The following is a 24,089-nucleotide window of genomic DNA, read 5'->3' on the forward strand; positions in this document are numbered from 1 at the left end:
GCTTAAGTTCCAGTAATTTAAATGTAAACTCTCCCTCCAGAATCACCGGTTTCCCCTGGGCAGGGATTAATCCAAGAACACAGATCAAAAGTATTTCTCTTGAACATGTTGTGACTGAGCTCCTCTGTTTCCAGTTTAAAGATTAATCTAATCACATTTATTTGCCTATTTCTTTTCAAACTTTGCACCTCCATTTTTTTTTCCTAAAACCACCAACTTTGATCTACATTACAACAGCAGAACAACAACCTTTGTATCTCCATTATTACTCATAAAATTCTTCGAGAACATAATGATTAGCCCTTTTTTTTTACTTGAAATGTATATTTATGTGCAAATGAAGACATACATTTTGGTGGAAATGTGATGATGCTGAGTTTCTTCACTGTATCAGACAGATTGCTCAGTTTGTACATCTTAAAAACATTCACTGCCAACAGCTTTGAGCAGGTTACTTTTTTAATAACTATGTATGGCATACAGTATGGTTAGTACAAACATCAAACAGCCACCTTGCTTATTTAAATATGAACATCATACTACCTGCATTGGTTGTGAAGGCCACCAATAATAACTATTTCAAAATAATTGCTAACAGACATAAAGTCATTTAAAAAAAAAAATGTTGTTTGCATAAGTAACAGTGTATAAGATATAAGTAACAAATTTGCAAACTTGGACACCTCCATGACTCCGAGGACTAAAGCACTTATGTTCACCTCTGATCTTCCCAGTGCCCTTCACTGTCACTCTAATAAAACCTCCCATATTAACTTCCTTTCTCACATCATCTCAAATGAGTAATGATTGATGATTGTTTAACTTTCTGGCACAAAAATACTTACAATCATCTTTCTGATTCATTCTGATACTCTGTTGCGGCCCTTTTGCATCATCCACATCTTACCAGTAGAGAGTTAGGGGTTAGGGTTTTAAAAGTTTTAAAATCCCTCTGTGTCTGTGTGATTGATATAGATTTAATGTGGTAAATCAATTATCTTTCTTTTTTTTTTTTACCCACAGCTCCAACAGTGTACATCATGCATGCGATGTGAGATACATTGCAGTACATCATACAGTACGAGCTAGAGTGAGCAACAGGACAGCCAGTCAACAGTACTTTAATTGATTAATCTTGATGGGACATAATTATGAACCAGAAACGCATGTTTTTGTGTGTGTGTATGTGTGTGTGTGTGTGTGTGTTAGGATGGTGGCTTCACTGCTGACTGGTTATGTATTGGACTAAGGGCAGGAGCTGCAATCTGGCAGAAACAGTCCTCCCCACACACACACACACAAAGGGAATGTCTGCAAATGTGTTATTCATTCATTGTTCATTGTCTGACAAGCTGATATCAGGCTTTGTTGATGCAAGGTTTTTTCTTTCCATCCTGAAGTGATCAAAAATCAAGCTTTAAACCGCACAATTACATTAAGAAAACTGACATTTCACTGAATAAATAAAGTTCTGCTGCAACACATTCTTTCCACATATAAGTTAATTCATGGTGCAATAATCTAAAATGAATAAAAAATCAGTGAGAAAGGTGAAGCTAACTCTCCAGCAGGAACAGCAACATAAACCATTATAACACTCTAAACACTGTTTCAGGTCAGAGTGTTTCACAGGTCCAAAACCTTCAGCTTTAGGGGTAGCCCTCCTCTTTAAAACAGCCTGTTGTGTGTGTGTGTTTAACAGTGACAGGCATGGATAAGCAGAAGACAAACAGATCGCTGAAAGGCAAGCTAATTCTCCAAATTGCAGAGTGTGCTGTTGAGGGCCGCTTTTATTTTCACTGTCTGTGTCCCATGAAATGAATTACAGCCTCTCTGTACAGTACAATAGCCAGTGGGCCTTGTTGTCAAAGTGAAGGGCCAGGGGCCTCCATTCACACCCACAAATCCAAATGCCAGTCGCATCTCAAAAGACGGCAGTCAGTGAACGGCTGGATCAACGAACTGACTGATGGTGACAGTTGGATAGACGCTACTGATTAAGTTCATTAAGGGAATGTATAACCTAAAAAAGGGTTAAGTTCCTGCTTTGAGTTCGAGACCCAGAGGGACAGTCACTGATTTGTGTGCGTTTGTGCGCAGTGCGTTTTAGTGCAGTGTTAACAGCATTTGATCTTGAGGGAAAACAAAAAAACACTCCTTATTCTGGCTAAATTTAACAGCACATGACACACAGCTGATCACTGGCCTCTTTGAAAAAGTGCCCACAAACGATGGTGGCGTGAAATCGACATTTGGACAGGAGAACACAAAGTCATCTCTGTATCTCCTGATCCCCTAATCTTAGTTTACACACACACACACACACAAACACACACACAAACACACACAGCGAACTATCTATCCATCTCAAAGATGCCTCAGCATTTCACAAACTTTGACCCATCCAAAACCACCAGCCTTTGAAGTGAAATCCTGAGGATACAAACACACGGTCACACACACACACACACACTGCCTGCCTCTGCCTCGAGGGGGGGATGAAGGTGGGAGGGTGAGCCGACAATGAAAGATGCTGTTGATGAGTCAGAGGGATGGGTGAGGGGACAGAGGATGTGGGGTGCTGATAGAGTGCTGATAGGCTCCACAATAGACTCCAGTGTGTGGCATTTGGCTTCAGGATGAGCCACACACATGCAAACAGACACACAAATACACACACATATCGAATGTATCTCCTTTTTTAACCACGCACAAACAGTCAGATACATATATACATACACTACCGCTATTATGTTTCCTCACAGACATATAAAGTGACACATACATACTCTCAGGTCATACCCGGAGGGAGGGAAACTTCGCCTCCTTTATGGTGCGGGCGGACTCCCCTTGTGACTTTCACAGCTGTCATGTTCCTCTTTACAGCTTTCATTCATCCGCTAACCTCGCGGACAGGAGCATGTGATGATGTCTCGATCACAAACACATATAGTTAATGTACACAGATGCATAGATATGAATAATATAGTTAAGACACTCGCCAAGTGCTGACATGGTGTTAATGTGGTGTGTTATTTGTCCTAATGTCATTTCACACCCTGTTCTGCTATTGCTACGCTAATGATATGGACTGTTATCACATAGGTGTTCTGTGTTGGGGCTAATTATATCAGACACATAAATAATATTATTGTTTTGAGATGAATAAGTTCATTTTAAATGTCCATTTTCAATAGAAAGTGGGAAACTTTTCTCTACTTTCAGAGATAATAATAATGCATATTAGATCCATTTCTTAGACAGTTTGATCTGAACAAAATTGATCTACTGTAAATGAAGGCACTGCATTCATCAGAGGAGTGGATTTCATAATAATAAATTATCCTCGCACCCTTTTGAAACTTCTTCGTTATGGCACAAAAATGATGTAATGTCAACTTTCCACAAGAGTTTTATTAATTTAAAAGAAATCCCCTCTACAGCTGATGTGACACCACACAGTCTTCAATGCTTCAGTGGTGAGTGTGACACAACAGGAAGGCAAAAATGAAAACGTCCCCTCTCTCTACAGCATCGCTTTGGAAGTCTATAGAGCAGTGGAGTACCTTATTTTATTTTATTTTATTTTATCTTTGTAGCCAGAAGTGCCATGCACCCCGCCGGTTGGCTTTTGTGCTTTTTATAGGTGACACAGTGTGATAGACCTTACCCGCAAACCCTCCATTACAATCATATTGTTATCCTCTCAACTGTGCTCCTATGGGGCACCGTAACTGTCAAGACTGGCTGAAGTTTAGTCAAAGACATTAAGAGAGCACCTCCAGGGACAAACAGCAGCAGACAGGAGAGGAGAGGAGAGGAGAGGAGAGGAGAGGAGAGGAGAGGAGAGGAGAGGAGAGGAGAGGAGAGGAGAGGAGAGGAGAGGAGAGGAGAGGAGAGAAAGGTAATGCAGAAGACTTAAAGCTGTAATCCATAACATTCAAAAATGACACAATGAGCATCTTGTGTGGCATCTGTGAACTTCTAGTTATTGGTATGCAGTGATAAATGGGAGCAGATAACGTGAACACAGGTATTTCAGTAACTAACTGTAATCCAGTCATGCTTTTGGACCAAATGTGCAAGTTTATTATTCATTATTTTCAATGACGAGCGCTCGAGCCAAAGTGGGCTGCGCTGCCCTAATTTTCCACCAGTTTTTGCAGCCAAAGGTCAACTACATAGTAGGAATGTTGATTATCACAGTAGAGTCTAGTACTGGCTCTTGGAAATGCCAATATGATTTTCTCTGGCAGTTAGCATATTTCATTTCAGTCATCCATTTCATTTTAGAGCAAAAGATTCAGTCTCTGGTTTTGTATCTGCAGTCAACTTCAGGAAACACATTTAACTTGTTTTCAGTTGTTAAGAATGTATTTCCTCCATGACAGTAAAATATGTTACACAAGCCAAATTACATTGAAATGAAATGGACTTCCTGAACACTTTTAGGACTAACTAATTCTAAAATACACACTATAAAGCACTACCTTGCAACAATAAGGCCACAAACAACCCATAATGCATCACTCTCTATAGGAGATACTATTCAATCCATTAAAAAGGATATGTGATGTAGGGAATTAATATATAATTGTCTAGTCTTTGAACATTATACAACCTCTGCTTTTTCCAGTGCCATTTTGGTTGCTCGGCACCACAATTTTTCCACACACACACACATACTCACAATCCATGGCTACTAAAAGGAGAAAAAAAATGAAATAGGAACAGGATAAATTGTACATGTCCGATTAGTAATTGATTAATCTAACACTTCTAATTTATCCATACCAAATATAACTTTGACTCCAAATAAACTGACCTCCACGAAACATTGGACAACTTCCAGCACTGACAGGAGATTAGAAGTCGATGGTGACAAAGTTAAGTTTATGCCTCTCAGAATTATAAAACTCTATTCTTTGATCCTTCCAGAACTATTGTGTTTGTTTGTGTGTTCATAGTTAAGCATGAAAGTTTGTAGTTTGACAAGATATTAGCATTAAGATCTACTTACTAGATTTTACCGGAGTTTTCAATGCATTTCACAGTCTGTATTAGTGGATGGATTCCAACTCAAACTGAACTGCACTCGTGACTGCAAAGACAACTTTTCTCAAATAGTTTTGATCAAACTAGCCAATTTCAAAACCACAAGTTGGAAATTTTTGGGGCGCAAACATGAACTTATGCTGTGTGTTATTTTCAACCCATTTCTCAACCAGCAAGGACACACACACACACACTCATATACAAACATAGAAGACTGACAGTATCTCGCCGAAGGAGGAGCGCTGCCATCTCTCACCCTGGTGGTCATCAGCGCTAAACTCCTGTCAGGATCCATCTTACACCCTAACGCCCAAATACACACACACACATACACACACACACACACACACACACACACACTTGTGTGTCTCAGGGCAGGACAGGCTTTCCAAAGGGGTCAACATGTTGTCACACACACCAGGGAGCGTTGTTGTTGTTGGCAGTCTCTACCTCTTCACTATTGTCCGTGTCACCTCACCCACAGAAAACCCACTGTGGCTATTAGCGTGCCAGCATGGTAGGGACACGTTTGGCCCGGAAGGATTTCACGACGGCTAAAACTAGGCAGCCACCTTTAATTTTTTTATTTGTTAGAAGTGAGCAGTCCTTTCTACTGCTTAGCTCGCAGGCAGTACAGTGTAGTGCAGTTTTAGTTATGTAAAATAAAGTTAAAAAAAAATAATATAAACTAGATTTAAGATCACATAATGTGGTGATTAGAGCCACTACTTGGAAAGATTTCAGTATTGTTTTTATGTCTAAAAGTTTATTTAAAGTGTTAGCTGTTCCTTCATGTGTCTGCACTTCTTACTGTATATATTAAATTGAGTTTTTTACAATAACTGCATGATCTCATTTTGACTACATAATCCTTTCAATCATCCACCTTTTTACACATTCAACAGTTGTTACAGATCTCACTTTTCAGGCAGGCTTTTCATGATAATTTCCCATGATGTAAACGTTCACTGAGGAAACATTTAATGTTTTGTTTAATGTCACTTTTGATCATGTGCCTGACATTCACAGCTGTCTTACAACTGGGACAAGAAGAGGTAAAAAAAAAAAAAAAAAAAAATGGAGGAAATGCCTTTCCACTCAAACATGGTACATCTCTCCCAGGTGACTGCTTAGCACTGGCAGTAATTGAAAACTTGCCCCTGGCACTGTGTATGTGAGTCTGTGTGTGTGTGTGTGTGTGTGTGAATGAGCACGCGCAAGGTGCATACATGTGTGCGTGTGCAAGTCGTGAGGCATGTATTTTTCTGTGTCTGAGCATGTGCATCTGCTAGTATCAGCATGTATGTGCTCGTGTGTGTGTTCATGTTGAAGCGGAGTGTGTGTGTGTGTGTGTGTATGTGTGTGTGTACACATGTGTCCTGTGTGCTTCTTCATTACTAAGCCTCCCCCCTCCACAGGTTCACACTAATAAGTCCACCTTTCCTGATTTATGTTGTTGGGAGTTTAACCATTTTTCCCAACAGGAAGACAAATTAATAACATTTTTTAATACCACCCTCCCTTCCCCCCTCTTTTTGCTCTTCCACGACGAGGGGCCAAATCTCTTCAGCATTTCCAGCCCTGTGAGCTAATTTGACAGCTCACGGGGGTGACGCTGATTCCACTTCGCAGAGACAGGTACCCTAGGGCTAGCCAGCTGGATCGCAGCGGATGCTTACAGATTTGGCTTTAGCTTCATGCTGGGTGTCATCTGTCTCTTTGGTCTGGCGCGGGATAATTTTTGTGTATGTGTGCATGTGTGTGTGTGTGTGTGTGTGTGTGTGTGTGTGTCCGCCCCTGACATCATGTGCCTGAGCAGTTTGTGCCTGGCAGGCCTTGTCTGTCCAGGTTGGCCATCAAACACAGCCAGCATGGCCCTAATCTGACGAGGCACTGCTCCAAACATGCCACAGCAGCCTGAGAAGTGTGTGTGTGTGTGTGTGTGTGTGTGTGTGTCCATATGAGTGTGTGTTTGAGTTTGTGCATGTGTGACCCCAGGGCAGACCCCCTTTTTTCCTACTCCTTGCCTTTCTCCTCTGTTCTGTCCCACGTCCAATATCACCCAACGCACACACTCACACACTGAAGCAAAACTTCAAAAACCATCAAGAGAAGCTGAGCGGATGCTTCCCCTCCACCTTACAGTCTCCACTACTCCTCTGCTCAAGTTGGAGTGTGTGTGCGTGTGTTTGTGTTATTTAAGTGCATGTGTGTGTGTATGTGTGTGTGTGTGTGTTTGAAATGCTAGAGCCAGGAGAAACAATTTTGCCCTCCACAAACAGAGAGATATCCTCGTCCAGCGCTCCCTCCACCCCACATCTGTCACTTTGATTGTGGGCACTTTGCAGGACGCTGTGCCTCAACAAGTCTGGAGTGTCCCCCCAGCCTGTTGCCCTCAGTCGACTTCGACACTGCCTCTTGGAGAAAGAGGCGATCCCTCCCCGTGCTAGGACGGGAGAGGACAGGGGGACAGCCCCCCGTGGGAGAAATGACAGTGCGGCTCCTGTTAATCTTCAGGACGAGCCCCGAAATGGCGGCAGGGGCCCGCCACAAATGCTAATCGCAGCCGACACACTGGTCTCCCCCTTACACACACACACTCCCAGTCCTCCCTAAATGTCTGAGTGCCGATCTCAAGCTCGGAGGAAAATGGGCAGTTCACCATCATCACAAGATGCGTCTGACACGGTCTCGTTCTGTTTTGCTGTGAAAGAGAAAAAATCTTTCCTTCCCTGAAAAGCGCAGGATGATGAGTACATATGTTGATTTTCAGGCTGTAAGCCATGTACCGCCACTGTGTCTTCCCATCAGGCCTTGGGACAGAGTGACAGCGGGATAGTGTCACGCTACACAGTGACTTGTAAAGTGCCACTGTGTAAGGGCCCTAAGTATGTTTATTTGGGTCTTTACCTTCTGCTGCACTCCACTCTTCTTCTTTTTTTTTTTACTGCCTACTTTTCAGTCTATTTTCTGCTTTCACCCCCCACCTCTTCTCCATGGTGGACAGCTCTGAAGTATCCCGCCTCCAGCAGGACGAGGGACATGAGAGTGGCGGCGCCAGGACGAATGACCTGCTTGCTGTCCAGGGACTGAGAGAGAGAGAGAGAGAGAGAGAGAGAGAGAGAGAGAGAGAAATGAAAGAAGATGGTGGATACAGAGAGAGAGAAGGGCAGAGAGAAAGGGAAGCGGGTAGGTGGGTTGCTGGGCAGCAGGTCTTCTCCTACCACCCTTCCTCCACCCCCACCTCCCCTCCAGCCCAGAGGCCTTGGCATCCAGTGAGTAACACCCCCCCCCCCTTCCCTTCCCCTTCCCCTTTCCCATCACCGCCCCCCACCTGTTCAGAGCCGCGGTGCAGTGAGTGGCGTTCAGCGTGTTGTGAACACAAAGCAGGGGCCCCGCGGCCCTCCGCCTGGACCTCGGTGTCAAGACCCAGCCAAGCTGAGAGAGAGAGAGACAGAGAAAACGAGAGAGAGAGAGAGAGAGAGAGAGAATGAAGAGCAGCAAAATGCAGAATAATTATACCCAGTGGGTAATGCGAGCACCGTCGTTACAGGGGCTGTGTGGTTGGGCTGGGGAGCAGAGAGACAAGAGCGTCACCGGGGCGAGCTCGCAGGGCCAGTGGGCATGTTTGGTAAACCACACTCACAGACCTCCCACTGCACTGCTGAAGCACCGTTTGTGGAAGTGCTGCAGGAGATCATCTGGCTGCTGGCGAGCAAGTACACACTGGGGGGCAAAACACTGCTACTTTGGACCTACATACTGTGTACAGATCAAAAGCGGAAGTGTAATAAAAAGATGAGGGAGAAATATTGTATCTTATATGACAAGAGAAAACAGATACATTTGAATGTATCTTGTTGATTGTGTACAGTGTTTGCTCTGTAAAAATATGTAAAGAGTCTTCAGTAATCAAATGATTGTATGCTTGATTATTCAAGATTCTTTAAATCTTATTTGAATCGAGTCATCAATTTGTAAGGATGAATTCATTTTTTAATTTCTGGTTCGTTCCGATTTTCTCATTGACAGACTTCTTCAAAAAAAAGTTTAAATTTTGTAATAATATCGAGTGTAAATTAAACAATAACACTATATCAAATTACTGTATTATAATAAATAATATTCTCTGTAATAAACTGAACTGATCTGAAATCAATAATAACTGAATTTAACAGAAACTATTAATCAAATGAATTAAATTAAGACTTTAAAGTCTGAACAGAATTAAAAATGACTGATTGAATGTTCAACAGCAACTAAAAATACATATTACTGAATTATGTGATGACATATTTACTGTGGATAAGTTTTAATTCATTATATAATATTGTCTTTCTCTTTTGAGACAATTTTGGAGAGTGTCCCAGAAAGTCTCTGTGCTCTGTGCAGGGGTGTCAAATAAAAAGCAGAATTCACTTAATAGACCTGTGGGACAGAAATACAGAAAAAAAAAACACATGATCTGCTCTCATGCAGCGAGCTCTCGCATGCAAACTGCAGCTTAACGTCAGAACGCTCGCAGATAACGATGCAGAAGGACAGATATTTCCTCGTTATGTTGATGTTGGCTCAGCTCTCCAAATTCTTTAATGTTGTGGAAGTCTCAACTTAGGATTAGTTTTAGAGGAGTGGAGGTTTGCACTTCTTTTTTTTCCCTCTCTACAATCAAGACTATGGCTATTAATTAATTTTACTTATTAATGCTTTTTATAGAAATTTGCTGTGTGCAAAACCACATTAAAATTTCAAAAGAATCCATATTACAGATGTTTAAATGTCACATTTTAAAGAGAAATTCTAAAAAAATATTTCAGAGCTTATTTTACTGAATCATTATGTTAACTGAACATTCATTTTAATAAAGAACTCTCATACATCTGTCTTAGTGTGTTACTATTGTTCTACAAATATGATTGTTTTTAATTACATGTAAAACATTTGACTTGCTAAAATACATTGTCATCTACTGAGTTAAAAAATATATATATACAGTATACATAAAATAACTCAAAATGATTTTAATATCTCTTCTTATGCTTTCAATTTGGTAATGAATACTGCAGGCCTCTCTACCATTCTCAGAGTTGATCTTAATGTTTTTAATTTCACCCTGCAGAGTCATGAATAAACAAAGCAACGCTGTGCACGTTCCTGTCACCGAGGCCTTCGCTGGTTCTGACATGTTTGTTGCCAGAGATCCTCTCGTGCTTCTTCACACAAACACAAGGCTGCAGTGAAGGGTTCGTGTTTTATCCCTCGGCTGTTGATCAATCATTTAATCTCTTTAATAGGCCCGAATCAAAACTAATGGTGCATGTAATAACTGTTTAACTAAACAATGTGGACAGTGGGGGACTTAAGTGGTGCTTTAATGATTTTCTCTTAACTGAGCATGACTGTCCTAATGAATATAAGGTTCACAAACAAACTTCTGATAACTAATATGCAATGTTTGCCCCCAAACAATGCCTTTTCTCACTCTGACTGAATATCTGCATGCACTTTTCTCTTGCCACGAGTCCTGTGTTTATTAATACATTTATGCCAATAGATTTGCATTTCATAAAGTGTTTGCTAATCCGGGATAATTCAGTCACCAGGGCTTTGCCAGCCCTGGATTTTAAAAACTAATGAGAGATTTGGTGCCATCTAGTGGTCACTGTGTTGAAGACAAGTTGTCAATTTTTCAAACATACTGACTGTACTTACTAGTCAAGTAATGCTAGTAAAGATGATCATGCTTCACTGTATATTTGTCATGTGGTATCACTATTTACAGTCTTTTAGTAATGTTCGCACTGGGTATAATAGTTGTGAAGGATTTATGGTATCATAAGACTGTGGGATCCTAAAAAGTCTTTGGCAGTAAGATCATTTGAGGATCACAGCAGAACACAAAACTACGGAAAATTATTGTATTGCATGTAATGCTCTAACGGTTAGTCAACTGACATAAAATTAATCAGCAACTATTTTCATAATTAAATTGTTATTTTTCAAGAATAAAAGCCAAATATTCACTGGTCCCAGCTTCTTAAATGTGAGGAATTTGTGCTTTTCTTTGTCATATATGATAGTATATGTATAGTATCATACATGACATGCTGTTTGAATAAAACGTTTGTATTCATTTGTATACATTACCTTGGGCTGTTTGAACTATAACAGGGCTTTTCCACTATTTTCTGACATTTTAAAGACATAATGATTGATCGATTCATTAATAAAATAGTTTGCAGATTCGATGTTAGTTGCGGCCCTAATTGTATGTAAAGGCCTAATAAGGTCCCTAAATACTGGTGCCTATAACTCAGCTGTAGCTTAACACTTTACTATTTATTGATCAGCTCATTTAAGTTTTTTAATTGAGTGGGGTTTTTTTCTGTCTTACTTATTTCATACAAAGCTCATGACTGCTACTATATTTGAAATGTGCCATACAGGCCTTAAAAAATGACCTTGCCTTGCCTAAATTCTCAACATTGTTAGCTAACTATGGACAGATATTCTCTAATATATTAGAGTAATATTCATATTATAAAGAGTAACATTCACACTATTATTAAAGAACTGTAACTTTTTTAAAAAAAATGTATATATTGTTATATTTGAGTCAGTTAATTTAGTTATTTTATATATTTTAGGCTTTAATTGCATTTGTTTCTTTTACCTACCTCACTGTTATTGTGTTTAGATTTATGTCAAGTGGCTGCTGTGACACTTTAATTTCCCTTTGGGGTCAATAAAGTACTCTATCGATCTATCTATCTATCTATCGATCGATCTATCTATCTATCTATCTATCTAATTAAAAAGCAATGTGTGAAAATGAGCTTTTTCCTCCACAGAGCAAGACTGACATCTGCTGTCCAGAGCTATATAGACAGATGGCTCTACTGCTGTCGAGTCTGTCTACTGTCCGTCTTTTAAATACACACAAACGTATATACGAAGTCAAAGTACCAAAGCACACAGCGTACCTGAACGCACCGCAGGTTCGTAGAGCTGTGCATTTAATGTAAACTGATGAACGGATCAAACCTCGGAAGGAACTATTACCAAACTGAACGGGACACCCCTATTTCAGCAGCTTGGTTTAGTCCACGACCTCGTACCCGGAACTAGTTGTAAATATTTATGTTTCAAGTCAGCTGACTTCCATTCACATGACCACAATTAGCTCAGAAAGCTTGTAAATATTCAATGTGAATATACGGTGCCACATTATGGAAGTTTAGGTTACCTTAATCAGGACGCTTTCACTATTTGCTGCCACTTGGTGCTCAGCAGGAAATAAACGTGATATTTCACTACTGAATAGCGTGTTAGCAGTTTGTGAAAATGGACAAGATTTCTAAAGGTGAGTACAAACCACACCAGGAAAACATTCAATATAAGCATGTTAGCCCCGCTGTTTGCCTTTAAAAGCTCTTATCTTAGGTTACAAATTAATCTGAGATAGATAGATAGATAGATAGATAGATAGATAGATAGATAGATAGGAGGCTGTTCAAAATGTCATTTGACTGTGATTAATAGTAGGAACTGTTATATATAATACAAGCATGTTTTAAAAAATGAATGAGAGACTCAGTTTTTTAGGTTAAATCATGTGTAATTTATTTAAAACATGATACTTCATACATTAATGTTAAAAATTTGCTGTGCTGTGTGTTCTTCCTTGTTTAATCTGAAATTAATTTGATGTGTTGGTCCTGCAGATGTGGGTGATATCCAGTCCCGACTGTTAGACCACAGACCCATCATCAATGCAGAGATCCGCTACTTTGTGAGAGAGTTTGAGGTATATGTGACACCATGACCTGGGCTCTTCACACAGCTACACGCATGCTTTGCACACATTCAACATGGTGTTCTGATTGATACAAGGGTGACACAGCGGCCTTAGTAGTGACAACCTGTCCTTCATGTGTCCACCCTGCTGAAGTTCCAGGGCTGCATGACCAAACCTCACATGTCCCTGTGAAGGCAACATGGAAAAAGACACTAATATTTTAGGAGGTTTTTATGTGTAATTTGTGTCATGCACATGACAGATGTCACGTGTTATGACGTGATATTATTTATAAGACCGTCGACCATCTTAAAACTCCAGAATGACTCACAGTCGGTATGATGACAAAAGTCTATGCAAAGGTGTTATGTACAAGTGATGGCTGATATTCATTTGACTTTTTGCCAGTATTTTTTGTTTTTAAATCCAATCATTCGACACTGCTGTCACTCTTCCTCACTAAATTCTTTCTTGACAATTATGAAAACTTCAACCGTGGACAGAAACTCTTATTAACGCTCAAATGTCATCACACACATCACAACACCTGCTATGAATACATACAGAGATAATGGCTTAACAGAAAACTGTGGCTGTGTGAGGGTGGAGAGGAGTTACACTAGTGGTGCAAACACCAATCTGTCCCATTAGTGTGATGCACAAGTCACATAATTTGGGGTCACAGATAAATTAAAAAATTGTTTGTATCATAATGTTCTAACTATGTAGCTCATTTAATGAACTGCAAGTTACAATATGCTGTGTGTTGTTCTCAGTGCAAATTGACTCAGAAATATTTGCAAGCCAAATAGCATCTTTATTTTAGTGGAGTGATTATAATACTTCAAAAATACTGTGTCATCTGTTGTTCTTGAAAGGACAATGGCAGGTAAGGATTTCACCTAATTTTCTCTCATTTAAATGGAAGGAACATATTAAGACAAAGCACTAGACTTAATGACTTAAGAGGTATACAGTAGTATTTCGGTGAATCACGTAGTGTGTGAGTGTCTGAGTGACAGCACTAATCTTTCCTCTGCTGCTCTCCAGGAGAAACGGGGTCACAGGGAGAGTCGGCTGCTGGAGAACCTCAATAAAATGGTGCAGGACGCAAATGAGAAAATGATGCCTGAAAATTTAGAGGACATGAACCAGCAGCTGTCAGACGTCATTGCACGATGTAAGTCTCCTCACTCAGAATCACAACTGAAGCTTTGTTTTAAATTGTTCATGTCATGCTAAATCTCACCCAGAATCAAAAATTTCTATTTGCTGCCAAATCTTTAAAAAGAAAAGAATTGCTGTAATGTTTTACATATTGGTCAGTTTACTGTCACTTAATTCTGTGCAGTGATCAAAACAATGTGGTCATTGTCCTTCTGACAATCTTGTTCTGTTCTTAAGTTAACTTCATATAAATGCTAATACAGGAGTATCTTCTGTAACAATGTATGTATGTACATTTGAAGACATTAAATTCTACACTATGTTTCATATAATTGTACTGTATTTTTGATCCTCATCATGGCATCTTGGTTAAAGCATCGTTTCCTTTATTTCACGTTATAAATTATATCCTTCGAGGCAAAATATGTTGCAACAACCTGACTGTCCGCTGACTGTTATGCTGTTACCAAAGTTTTTTTTATCTACATTGTGTTAGAGAGCATGTACTTTTGAATATTGATATGATGAACGTATTTGGTTTGCTTTTCTCCCACAGTGGAGGCTGCTAATCACATGGCAGAGAGAGTCCAGCAGAGGGAGCTAGAAGCACAGCAGGTAAAAACAACTGGAGGGTGGACACATTATTATAGCCTCATGCAGCCAAGATTTAGTTGTGGCATTTATGATACTGTGTCCTCTCTGTGTACAGGCAGCACATTTAACCTGAATCCCAGTGTACAGACTCTACAATGAGCCCCATAGACTCACTGACAAAACCAGCATCTTCACTGTAGTGTGTGAAGAAAAAATGAGACAAACATCTCACATTGCCTTGTTAACTCTTGTGAAAAGTCTAAACATAAAAAATGTCATAATCTCTTATTTATTGTCTAGTTAGGTGTCCTTAACTTCTCCTTAAGTTTCAAGTAAACTCTTGTTATTTCTACAACTATATAATTCCAGTTGTATCAGTGGAGCAGCCTGACTCGATTGCAGACCCTCTCAGCTTTCAACTACAGAAATATCAAATCAAGATCGATGTGCGACACCTGCTAAAACTCTCTTCTTCCCGTCTTCTTGTGTCCTTCCAGAGCACCGAGCTGCAGGCAAACATGGAGCATTTGAAAGATGAGTGGGCAGACTTTCTGAAGGAGCAGCAGAGATTAAAGGAGGAGGTGGATGAGGAGAACGCCAAGGCCGTAGGACAGCTCAGCACTCTGTACAGTGAAAAGAAGAAGGAGCTGGCCAAGTTGTCACCCTTCTAATCAGCTGATGTTTGTGAGGACTCGAGTGAACAAACGCAGCCTTTCTTATGACTTGAACACTTGTGTTTATTGTGGACATGGAGGCAATGCACATGTCTATGAACGTGTGTTTTTCATTCCTGCTCTGCATGTGCAAAATGAAGCTGTTGGCTTTGATTGATGTACTCGGCGCTTGGCAGAAAAAGAGCATAAAACATAGAGGTTCTGCTCCTGCACAAGAGTCAACATTTTCCAAATCATAAGTATGAAAATGTGATTAACAATGTGGCATTTTCACAGGCCATCAAAATCTCAGTTTTTTTGTCTGTAGCACATGGAATATGCTCGGCACGCAAACGGTCTGGAATATGTCATTTTTAAATAAGCAATCATTTGATTGTTCCTTGGCCGTGAAGTTTTCAACATTTCAAGATTTTTAATGGATGCCTGCCTGAAGGGTGCTGCTGATGATAAATTTGCATCAGCCTCAAGTTGAAAGGAGCCTGGAGTTTGGCACCGAAGAAAAGATATTCCATGCATCGAAAGCAAGATCATTTAATGTTAGAAAAGCCCCCGTGAGCAGGTGTGTTTAAAGCACCAGGTCGAGTGTTGTTGAAACGAGCTCAAACTGAACCGTTTCCAGAGCAAATCATCCCTCACCAGCTCCCCTGTGTTTGGAACATTCAATCTCTGACAATAACTTCAAGTAAACCAACTGTCTGTGAAGTAAGTTTCATTATAAAAGGCCTTTGCTGAAACCACTTTAAATGATCAGCAGCAGTCACAAATCTAATATTTTTATTGCTGTTTAAATAAAAAAAACACATGCATCAGATTTTGGACTTTTGGTTTGAATTTTCTTCATACAGCAACAGGATTACAAACATGTGTCATGTACACATAAAAAATATATATATATCCCCCAGTTTTCAGTGGTTGTCATACTTTGCTTAGAGTTCATAAAAGCCACATAATGTTAACCAAGTGTTATTTTCTTTTTTTGCCTTTTCTGTTTATTAGATTTACATACAAAACGGTACATGTCACTGTGTAAATACTCAGTTTGTAAGTAGTGTGACAGTTATGCAAAAATGACAATGATGCATAAAAGTTGTAATATGAACCAGAAAAGAAGTGAAATCATCTGTGTGTGTCTTCACCCTGAAGCTGAGGACCTCTGAGGTCAGTGTTTGACACAGAACTTTTTATGAAGTGTTTGTTTTTGCTCCAGACAATGGCGGGTGGTTGGACAGGTTAATGGATGTGTGTGGGCACACTGGGCACATTCCTGGCATGGCTGAGAACAGAGTTCATCTCAGACAACGTCATAGAACAAATATTTATGATACCCCCCCTCTACATCCCCACCACAAACTCCTTCAAACTGCACTGACGCCTCAACTGTCAAATGTCCCATTGTTATCTGAAGAAGCAGGTTTGGACAGCACCTCATCCATCAGTAAAATGACGTTTTCTGTTAGAAAAATAAGAATAAAACAAAACAAGCCAGCAGTGGAGTCCCTCTGCAAGAATTTTGACACATCTGACAGCACAGCAAATGAACTCAGTGCTGTATCCCCTTTCACAGAAGCTGAGGTGCAGCTTTTTTCCATTTGGCTCGCAGTGACCTGTCCCCCCTGCTCTGTGTCCTGCGGCTCTCATGCAAGGCCACACTCTGGTTGTGTCTATGCATACATGCGTGTGAGAGAGAAAAGAGTCGGTGATGACTGGCGTCAGAGCAGGACACGGTGGTTGGCTTGTCATCAGAGATCAGAGAGGGCATAGACATGCCAGCAGATGTTTAGAGGCAAAGGGCCAGCGCCCAATCTGCCCTGTGTACAGCACGTCTGCATGTGTGTGTTTGTGTGCATGCCATCCCTCTGCCTTGGTGACTGGGCGCAGCTGTCCAATGTGGAGACAGCCCATCATCAGCTAACAAGGAGTGACAATACGGAAACGTAGCCTACCTCTGCCAGCAAGGCACCTTTTCATCTGCCCTTATTTATTTTTTTGGCTTGGTTGGAAAGAAAGAAAAACAGTCAGAGTACACGAAAGGTCACCGTTAAGTCATATGAGTTTTAGCTATTCATGAGTACAGAGTCATACTGTACGCTTAACTACATGTTGGACCTGATATTAACAAGTACAGGATTTATATCTGTTATAATGAATTGTGACTTTGCTGTATAATGTCAGATTTAGAGTCAGATAATTTTGTGAAGTGATTTGGACATCTGCTCAGGGTTTGCTTGACGTGAGTTTGACAGCTTACTCTGTAGAAACTTAATTACATTTTTCTGGCTGGTGTTAGGTCTGCTCTTTGCTTGGAGATTTAAACAAGAAAATAGATGCCTAGTAACCAGCAGCTCCAGACTTAATCAGCTGTGAAGCTGATAATGACCCTTCACCATCCGCATACACACAACGTGACTTTCTGTCAGTCATAACATGCTTTTTGCCAAACTGAATTGACATTAAGCAATCTGGGACTTAGATCAACGTCTCTTTGCAACCAAGGGATTGCAACAACAACAGGTTTCGACATTCATGGGAATTTTGGTTCTAATTCAGAGTACAGACTGAAAAATAAGTAAAGCCAGAAAACTCAGCACCTGGTCAAGTCATTTTTGAGTCACTGTCATTGATCAACAACCTATCACTGCCCTGCATGTATTTCAAGCTCTTTCAGTGATATAAAACAGATAATATTGACTAAAGCAATTTGAACCCTTTAGAGAGGTTCATGGAGGAGATATTTGTCAAACATTAAGAGGAAAGTCTTCTGTGCACCCGGGCTGTTGGCACAGAAACGTTCTCTGAGCATGCAATCTGGTAACGCGACTCCATGCGCAGGAACCGGCTGGTCACTGGCTGAAATCTCCTCTTATATCCTCCGCGGCCTGCTGCATCATGTCTCCGCACCCTCGTTGGCTTGTTTTTTGTCTCCCGTTTCCATCGGAGAGCAGTGTGTTCTTCCTGTTTTGAAGGGATCGCAGCACTCTCGCGCCATGGAGCTGCCGTTCCTCGTGCCAACATAAATGGTAAAGGAAACAGGCAGCACCCAGCTGGAGCCCCATTGGGCAATGGACAGAGATAAGGGATGTGTTGGTTAATGCAATCTGATGCTCTGTCTGAAAAAGAGCTTTCCACATCCACTGGAACAGAATGAAATATATCAAAGGGATGAAAGTGCTGATAACATGTAATAAAGATATCTACTAAAAAACAGGATCTGATCTTAGTACTGCAATTCACCTAGTTAGATGGCCAGGTCACTGCTGATCACTTTCTTTATCACCTGGCCATCCTTCAGAAATGGAAACCAAAGGAGGCGTTGGAGGAGTTGAAGTTGATGTAACCTGCAGCTCACACCTTGTTTTCCCCGTTCAGTTCTCCCTCTGGGCTTTCTCACACAGCTGAGCAGACGTTGATGGAAATGAAACTTGTGAGTCTGCACAATTACACATTTATCTAAGAACATGTGGTGTGCAGCTATGAGTAACGATACAGTGGACACTGATTACGCACTTATGAACTGTGTAAGATATGTCTGACTGTTTCTCTTAACCCACAAAAAATATACCCTATATACTCTACATGTAATCCATGTAGATGATAGAGGTTTAAAAGTCACCAATTTATATAACAATATATTATTTTATTTCAACATAAAGGATATTGCTGGTGATTTTCTATATTTTTCTAACTATACTGGGTGACATATTACTTCACTACAAAGAATTTCGGACAAGGTCATTTGTTTGGAAATGGCTCCAAAGACTAATAACAACAACCATGTTTTTAGACGCCACTGCGTGTGGAATGCATTTCCGTTTACATAGCTTCATTAGCTTGTTGTGCTACATATCACAACCTCTTGACTTTGGCATCTGCCTTACACGGAACTACTCTCCGGAGACTGACAACGTGATTGCTGTTATTAGTCTTTGGAGATATGTCTAAACAAACAAGCGTACTCTTCATGGTGAAGGAACAAGTTGGTCATCGAGTTCAACAGTGTGGCTCATTGACGTGTTTTTAATAGATTTTTGGACAACGGAGGTCTGCGGCACAGAGGAATAAGATATATCAGGCTTTGGATACACACACAGTACAGTACTTGTAAGTAGGATCAATTCATTGTTGGTTTGGGTATCCTCATGAGATTTGTTGACAATAGGAAAATTATAGAAAATCACCAGCCTCATTCTTAAATAGGAGCACAGTTTAACATCCTAGACTTGAGTCAACGGTAACACTTTACAATACGGTACACAAAATTGGTCGTAGTTACTAAGGATTGAGTGAGGAAAAAATCAGGAATGACCTGATAATTGATTAATTGTAATAAGTACTTCCCTAATAACTCCTTATTTGGACTATAGATAATGATGAGTCACTACAGAATACAGAATAGACTGGGAGATACTATATTAATGAAATAGGTAATGATTAGTTGATGTATATCTGAATCGATCATACTGAACTCTTGGTGTTCCTGATTAACACAAAACTAGTAACGGCTCATTCATTACTGATTACTTAAACATTAGTTACTCTTTTTGCATACCCTCAAGTAAAGTGATACATCCTATTGAGTAGTTACTAAGAAGTCCCTCATCTGTGACACAATATAGGACTTTATAACCTTCATAAAAGTCAGTCATTACAGATGTTTAACTGGATTGCATTTGTGATTGTGAAATTGTCTGATTATAGGTAAAGTTTCAATCCCATTTACACTTGTATACATCTATACAGACTATTTAGGTTAATACATTGTATTTACAAACCCGGCCATGAGTGGATTCTTATCTTTAGCTCTTTATCAGGAGAAAAGGTACAATGTACACTTTTATGAGGTTTTCCTGTGCAGCTCATGTTGTGGCTTGATATTCATGGGTCCATTCTCCCCTCTTTACTGCTGAAAACTAATTAAATACAAGTGGAGCTTGAACTTCCTTAAAGAAACAAATAAAATACACATGACTTCAGATGATTGCTACAGTTTCTACGAAGCTGACAGCAAACTTGGCATTTCCTAAGATTTTCTTTTTGGCCTGATCGCCTTTCATTTCAGTCGACTGATGAGAAAAAGCAGGTCTAACAGGGAAACAATTTCAGTATTTTGTGTTGGAACAATGGGAAGTGAGGAGGTATTCATTCAGCCGAGCTTTCCTGACAGCTTATGAGAATTTTCAGCCGCTGCATGCTCACTCTTTATTTCTTTTGTGTTACATGATGGGCCCCTGTTACTCAATTACTGAGGGGTCCAAAATGAAAATGCCAATGAACAAAAGCTCCGTGCTTCTAAGTTAATAACCCAGCATAACAACACCCCGGGGACTCGGTGATGGTTCCTGAGCGGATGCTAATGCAGGTTGTAATATGAATTCTTTGGCAATAGCAAACGTTCACCCAGTAGATCGCTAAATAAGAGAGGGAGCGCTCTCAAAGCCTCAGTAAAACAAATTAAGAAATTGATATTTCTCTGAGGGAAGGTTTCAAGACATGCTGGATAGTCTCAGACCCTGTCAGCTTAGAAAATGAGCGCTGGGTGGCGTATAAAAGCAATCATTGAAAAGAAAAGGGTTGGAAATTAAACGTCCCACTTTTCACTATAAATGCCAGAGCTCCCTTATTAGCAAGCGCTGATATACTGCCACACTGAAGGCTGACACTGTAACATGTCAGTTTTTATTCTGTACAGTGAACAGTCATTTTCTTAAGCTCATTCAAAAAGCCTGCCTCAGACCAGATTTCTCTCTGTTTGATAGACACACTCTCCATTGCCATCTTTTGTGAAATAGAGGACCGTCTAATTAGCTGAACTGTATGTGATGTTTTGGGTCTGTTCAGTTTCATCAGACAGCCTCGCTAATACAGCGACGGCGTGTTCCTTCCAGGTCTGCCAGGTCCAAGAAACACAGATAAGAGTCCAGCAACAACAAACACCTTCCTCAGTCAATCACATGGCAAACAATAGCCAGAGAGGACGCTGAGCTGGGCTGTCATCGGCCAATGGCCACCAACAGCAACAAAGCTTGTTGTCGTCTAGATTCCTGAACCTTAGAGACATGTCTGGCTTCACTGCCAACCACATACCTTTACAATGGATTTGATTTTCCTTGTTTTCCATACCAGACAGGTATTTTCCTGACGTTATCTCAGTTTGACTTTTGTGATTTCAGTGATGCGAAACTCCATAGAAAGTAGTTTGTTATGCTTTGTTATGTCCTCTTTTTTAAGTAATGTTTTAATTGTCAAAAAATCTACTAGGTGAACTTGCCCAAAATGCAATTTTTTTTGGCCACTTGGCGGCAGCGGGAACAAGCTGTGAACACATTAGCAGCTATTAGCAGCCAGCCATCACCTCTTAAGTTGTTAAGCAAACTTTTTAGAAAAATAGTCGCCTATTTACACATCTCAGCAGATATGGAGCAACTTTAGAATTCATTTAGTCGTGTTTGTGGCCATCTGGGGAATGTAAGTCCAATACTCACTCTCTTTTTAGCTCTGTCTTGGTCTCCTCTCTGGCACTTTAGCTGCCAAATGCTCCACTATGTTCATCAATTAGTTAATCCATTAGTCCGTTTGGTGCTGGCAGATAGTATACAGTAGGTTTTTTGAGCTTTATTGCTGAAAACAACTGCCTACTGTGAACAAAATGACACTATGAGATGAGAGTGAACCAGAAAAAAAAGAAGAAGCTGTTGAGCAGAGAAGAAGAGTCAGATGATCTGTATGACCTGACACCTACATGTAGTCATGTTGTCCAATGTTAATATAAAAAACGTTGATTATAGCCATTTAAAATGACCAGCTCAGTGGATATCCAGCTAGAACAAGCTGAACAGTCAATTTACCTGACTTCATTACCAAACTTCCTGCCAGCTCATTGCACTCTAGATTTACATCCTTTTCCCAGAGCGGTAATTTAAATCTAATCCGCTGGTCATGAGAAAACCATTTGCTCAGAGGCTTTTTGATCAGTTATTTATTGAGAAAGGTAGGGAATATAAAGAACGATTCAAGGCCTTGGTACCGTGGTTGTAGTCCATAGTGATTTAAGTAACAGAGATGATGCAGTTTATGTAAAAAACACAGAATACTGACATTGAAACGCTCAAAATTTCCAAATATGTTATTGTTCTCTAAAAAAGTATGAGCTGAGGGGGCTAACTTTGTGAAAACTGAGGCCATACCCACGAGGCTTTTCCAAAGGAATATTCTCAGTTTCAGCGTTGTTAGCAATGCTATAAAATAAAACTGATATCGCTGTAAAAAGTTCAAATAGTCTACGAGTCCATTAAATCGGACACCATTCTCAGAAAAGGCGTGACAGATGGTTTCCAGATTTGGACGAGATGTTTGATGAGATGAATTCTGACTTATCAGCCCAAGTGCACAGTCAATTGCTTAAGAGCCTCAGAAAGAAATGAAAGTCTGTGTCAGGAAATATACTTTCAAGTACATTTGTACTAACTTTGTCACATCAATACGTTTCATTTTCATTACCCAGAACAAGAGGTTTAAAGGAAAGTTTGCAATTGCCCAGTTTTTATTTTAAAAAAACACACAAAAGTAAGTCCTAAAAATCTAATTGCTCACATCTACATTGTGAAAAGGTTGAGAGAAATGTAAACTAAACATAACAAATGTGAATTGGCTGTAGCTCATAATGACTGTGGGATTTTCCTCTAAGAAGTTTTTGGATGCCTCTCAGTTCATGATAAATGATAGGCATCTTAAAAACAGGATTATCCTTGAATGTTTTTTGGAGGCTGGACCAAAGTGTAATGGAAGAAAAAGACAAGCGCCCTGTGTAGTGAACATTTCACAAAGCTAACTAAGCCACTCTTTAAAAAAAAAACTTTTGTCTCATTGACAGTTTGGGAAAACCTGGACCCAAGACAGTGGAATTTCTCCCCTGTTGTTCAGAGCAGGCCCTTTGCTCTCACTGAATGATCTCACGATGAGATCTCCAAGGAGCATCTAATATCCCACCTACCTCAGGCCCTGAAACCCAATAAATCAATCAGTTGTGCTTTACAAGCCTGCGTGTGTGTTACCCATTCAGGAAACAGAGAATCCCTGCTGTGGATCACAGCTAAAAAACCATCCTGACTGACAGAACAATGAGAGAGGCAGGAGATGGAGGGACAAGGTGCATGCATGAATGTGTGTGTGTGTGTGTGTGTGTGTGTGTGTGTGACCGCATACTTGTTTGTGCCTCTGTGCAGATGGGATTTTTGTCTGTGTGTGTATGTGTGTGTGTGTGTGTGTGTGTGTGTGTGTGTGTGTGTGTGTGTGTGTGTGTTTGTGTCTGCACCCCCGGAGCAGCTCCAGCATATGAGCCCCCATCTGAATGTGAGTCAGATTCTCATCCCGGCTTTCTCCAGGGAGGCCCCGGCTCTTGGCAGAGGAATGCATGGGAGTGGGTTCCTTCAATAAAGGCAACTGTCTTTGAGGGCCCCGAGACGGCCCTGGGCTTTACTTTTCATCGTCTCCCTCCCCTGCCTCTCTGAACCCAAGTGGGCTGCTGCTTTTGCTGCTGCTTCGTTTCAAGTGTAATGGGTTTACCTTGAGGCTGAGAGAAAAAGACACGGAGGGAAGAATGGGTCCAGAGCTAAAATTATGACCCATCTACTGTATGCCCATGTCAAGACATCTTGTCAGGGCTCGGCGTGGTTTTTGCCTTTCGTTCAGCAGATAATGGAGATAAACATTTAACAGAAATCCCAAAACAGTTTGGATTTTGAACCAGCTTTGGTAGAACAAGGAGAGACATATGAGTGAAGGGAAATCCCTCTTTGTGAAACAAG

At 40.4% G+C, this 24,089-nt stretch overlaps 1 protein-coding gene across 1 annotated transcript; it reads left to right on the forward strand.

Moving 5' to 3' along the window:
- The first annotated feature begins 12,192 nt into the window (after positions 1-12,192).
- On the forward strand, positions 12,193-16,099 carry bloc1s5 (biogenesis of lysosomal organelles complex-1, subunit 5, muted). Its single transcript, XM_044340346.1, has 5 exons — positions 12,193-12,418; positions 12,780-12,862; positions 13,904-14,033; positions 14,577-14,635; positions 15,112-16,099. The coding sequence occupies exons 1-5, from the start codon at positions 12,400-12,402 to the stop codon at positions 15,283-15,285; spliced, it is 465 nt and encodes a 154-aa protein (XP_044196281.1). The 5' UTR covers positions 12,193-12,399; the 3' UTR covers positions 15,286-16,099.
- The last annotated feature ends 7,990 nt before the right edge of the window (positions 16,100-24,089 follow it).

Source organism: Thunnus albacares, chromosome 21 (genome assembly GCF_914725855.1).
Source record: "Thunnus albacares chromosome 21, fThuAlb1.1, whole genome shotgun sequence".
In the NCBI taxonomy this organism is placed as follows: domain Eukaryota; kingdom Metazoa; phylum Chordata; class Actinopteri; order Scombriformes; family Scombridae; genus Thunnus; species Thunnus albacares.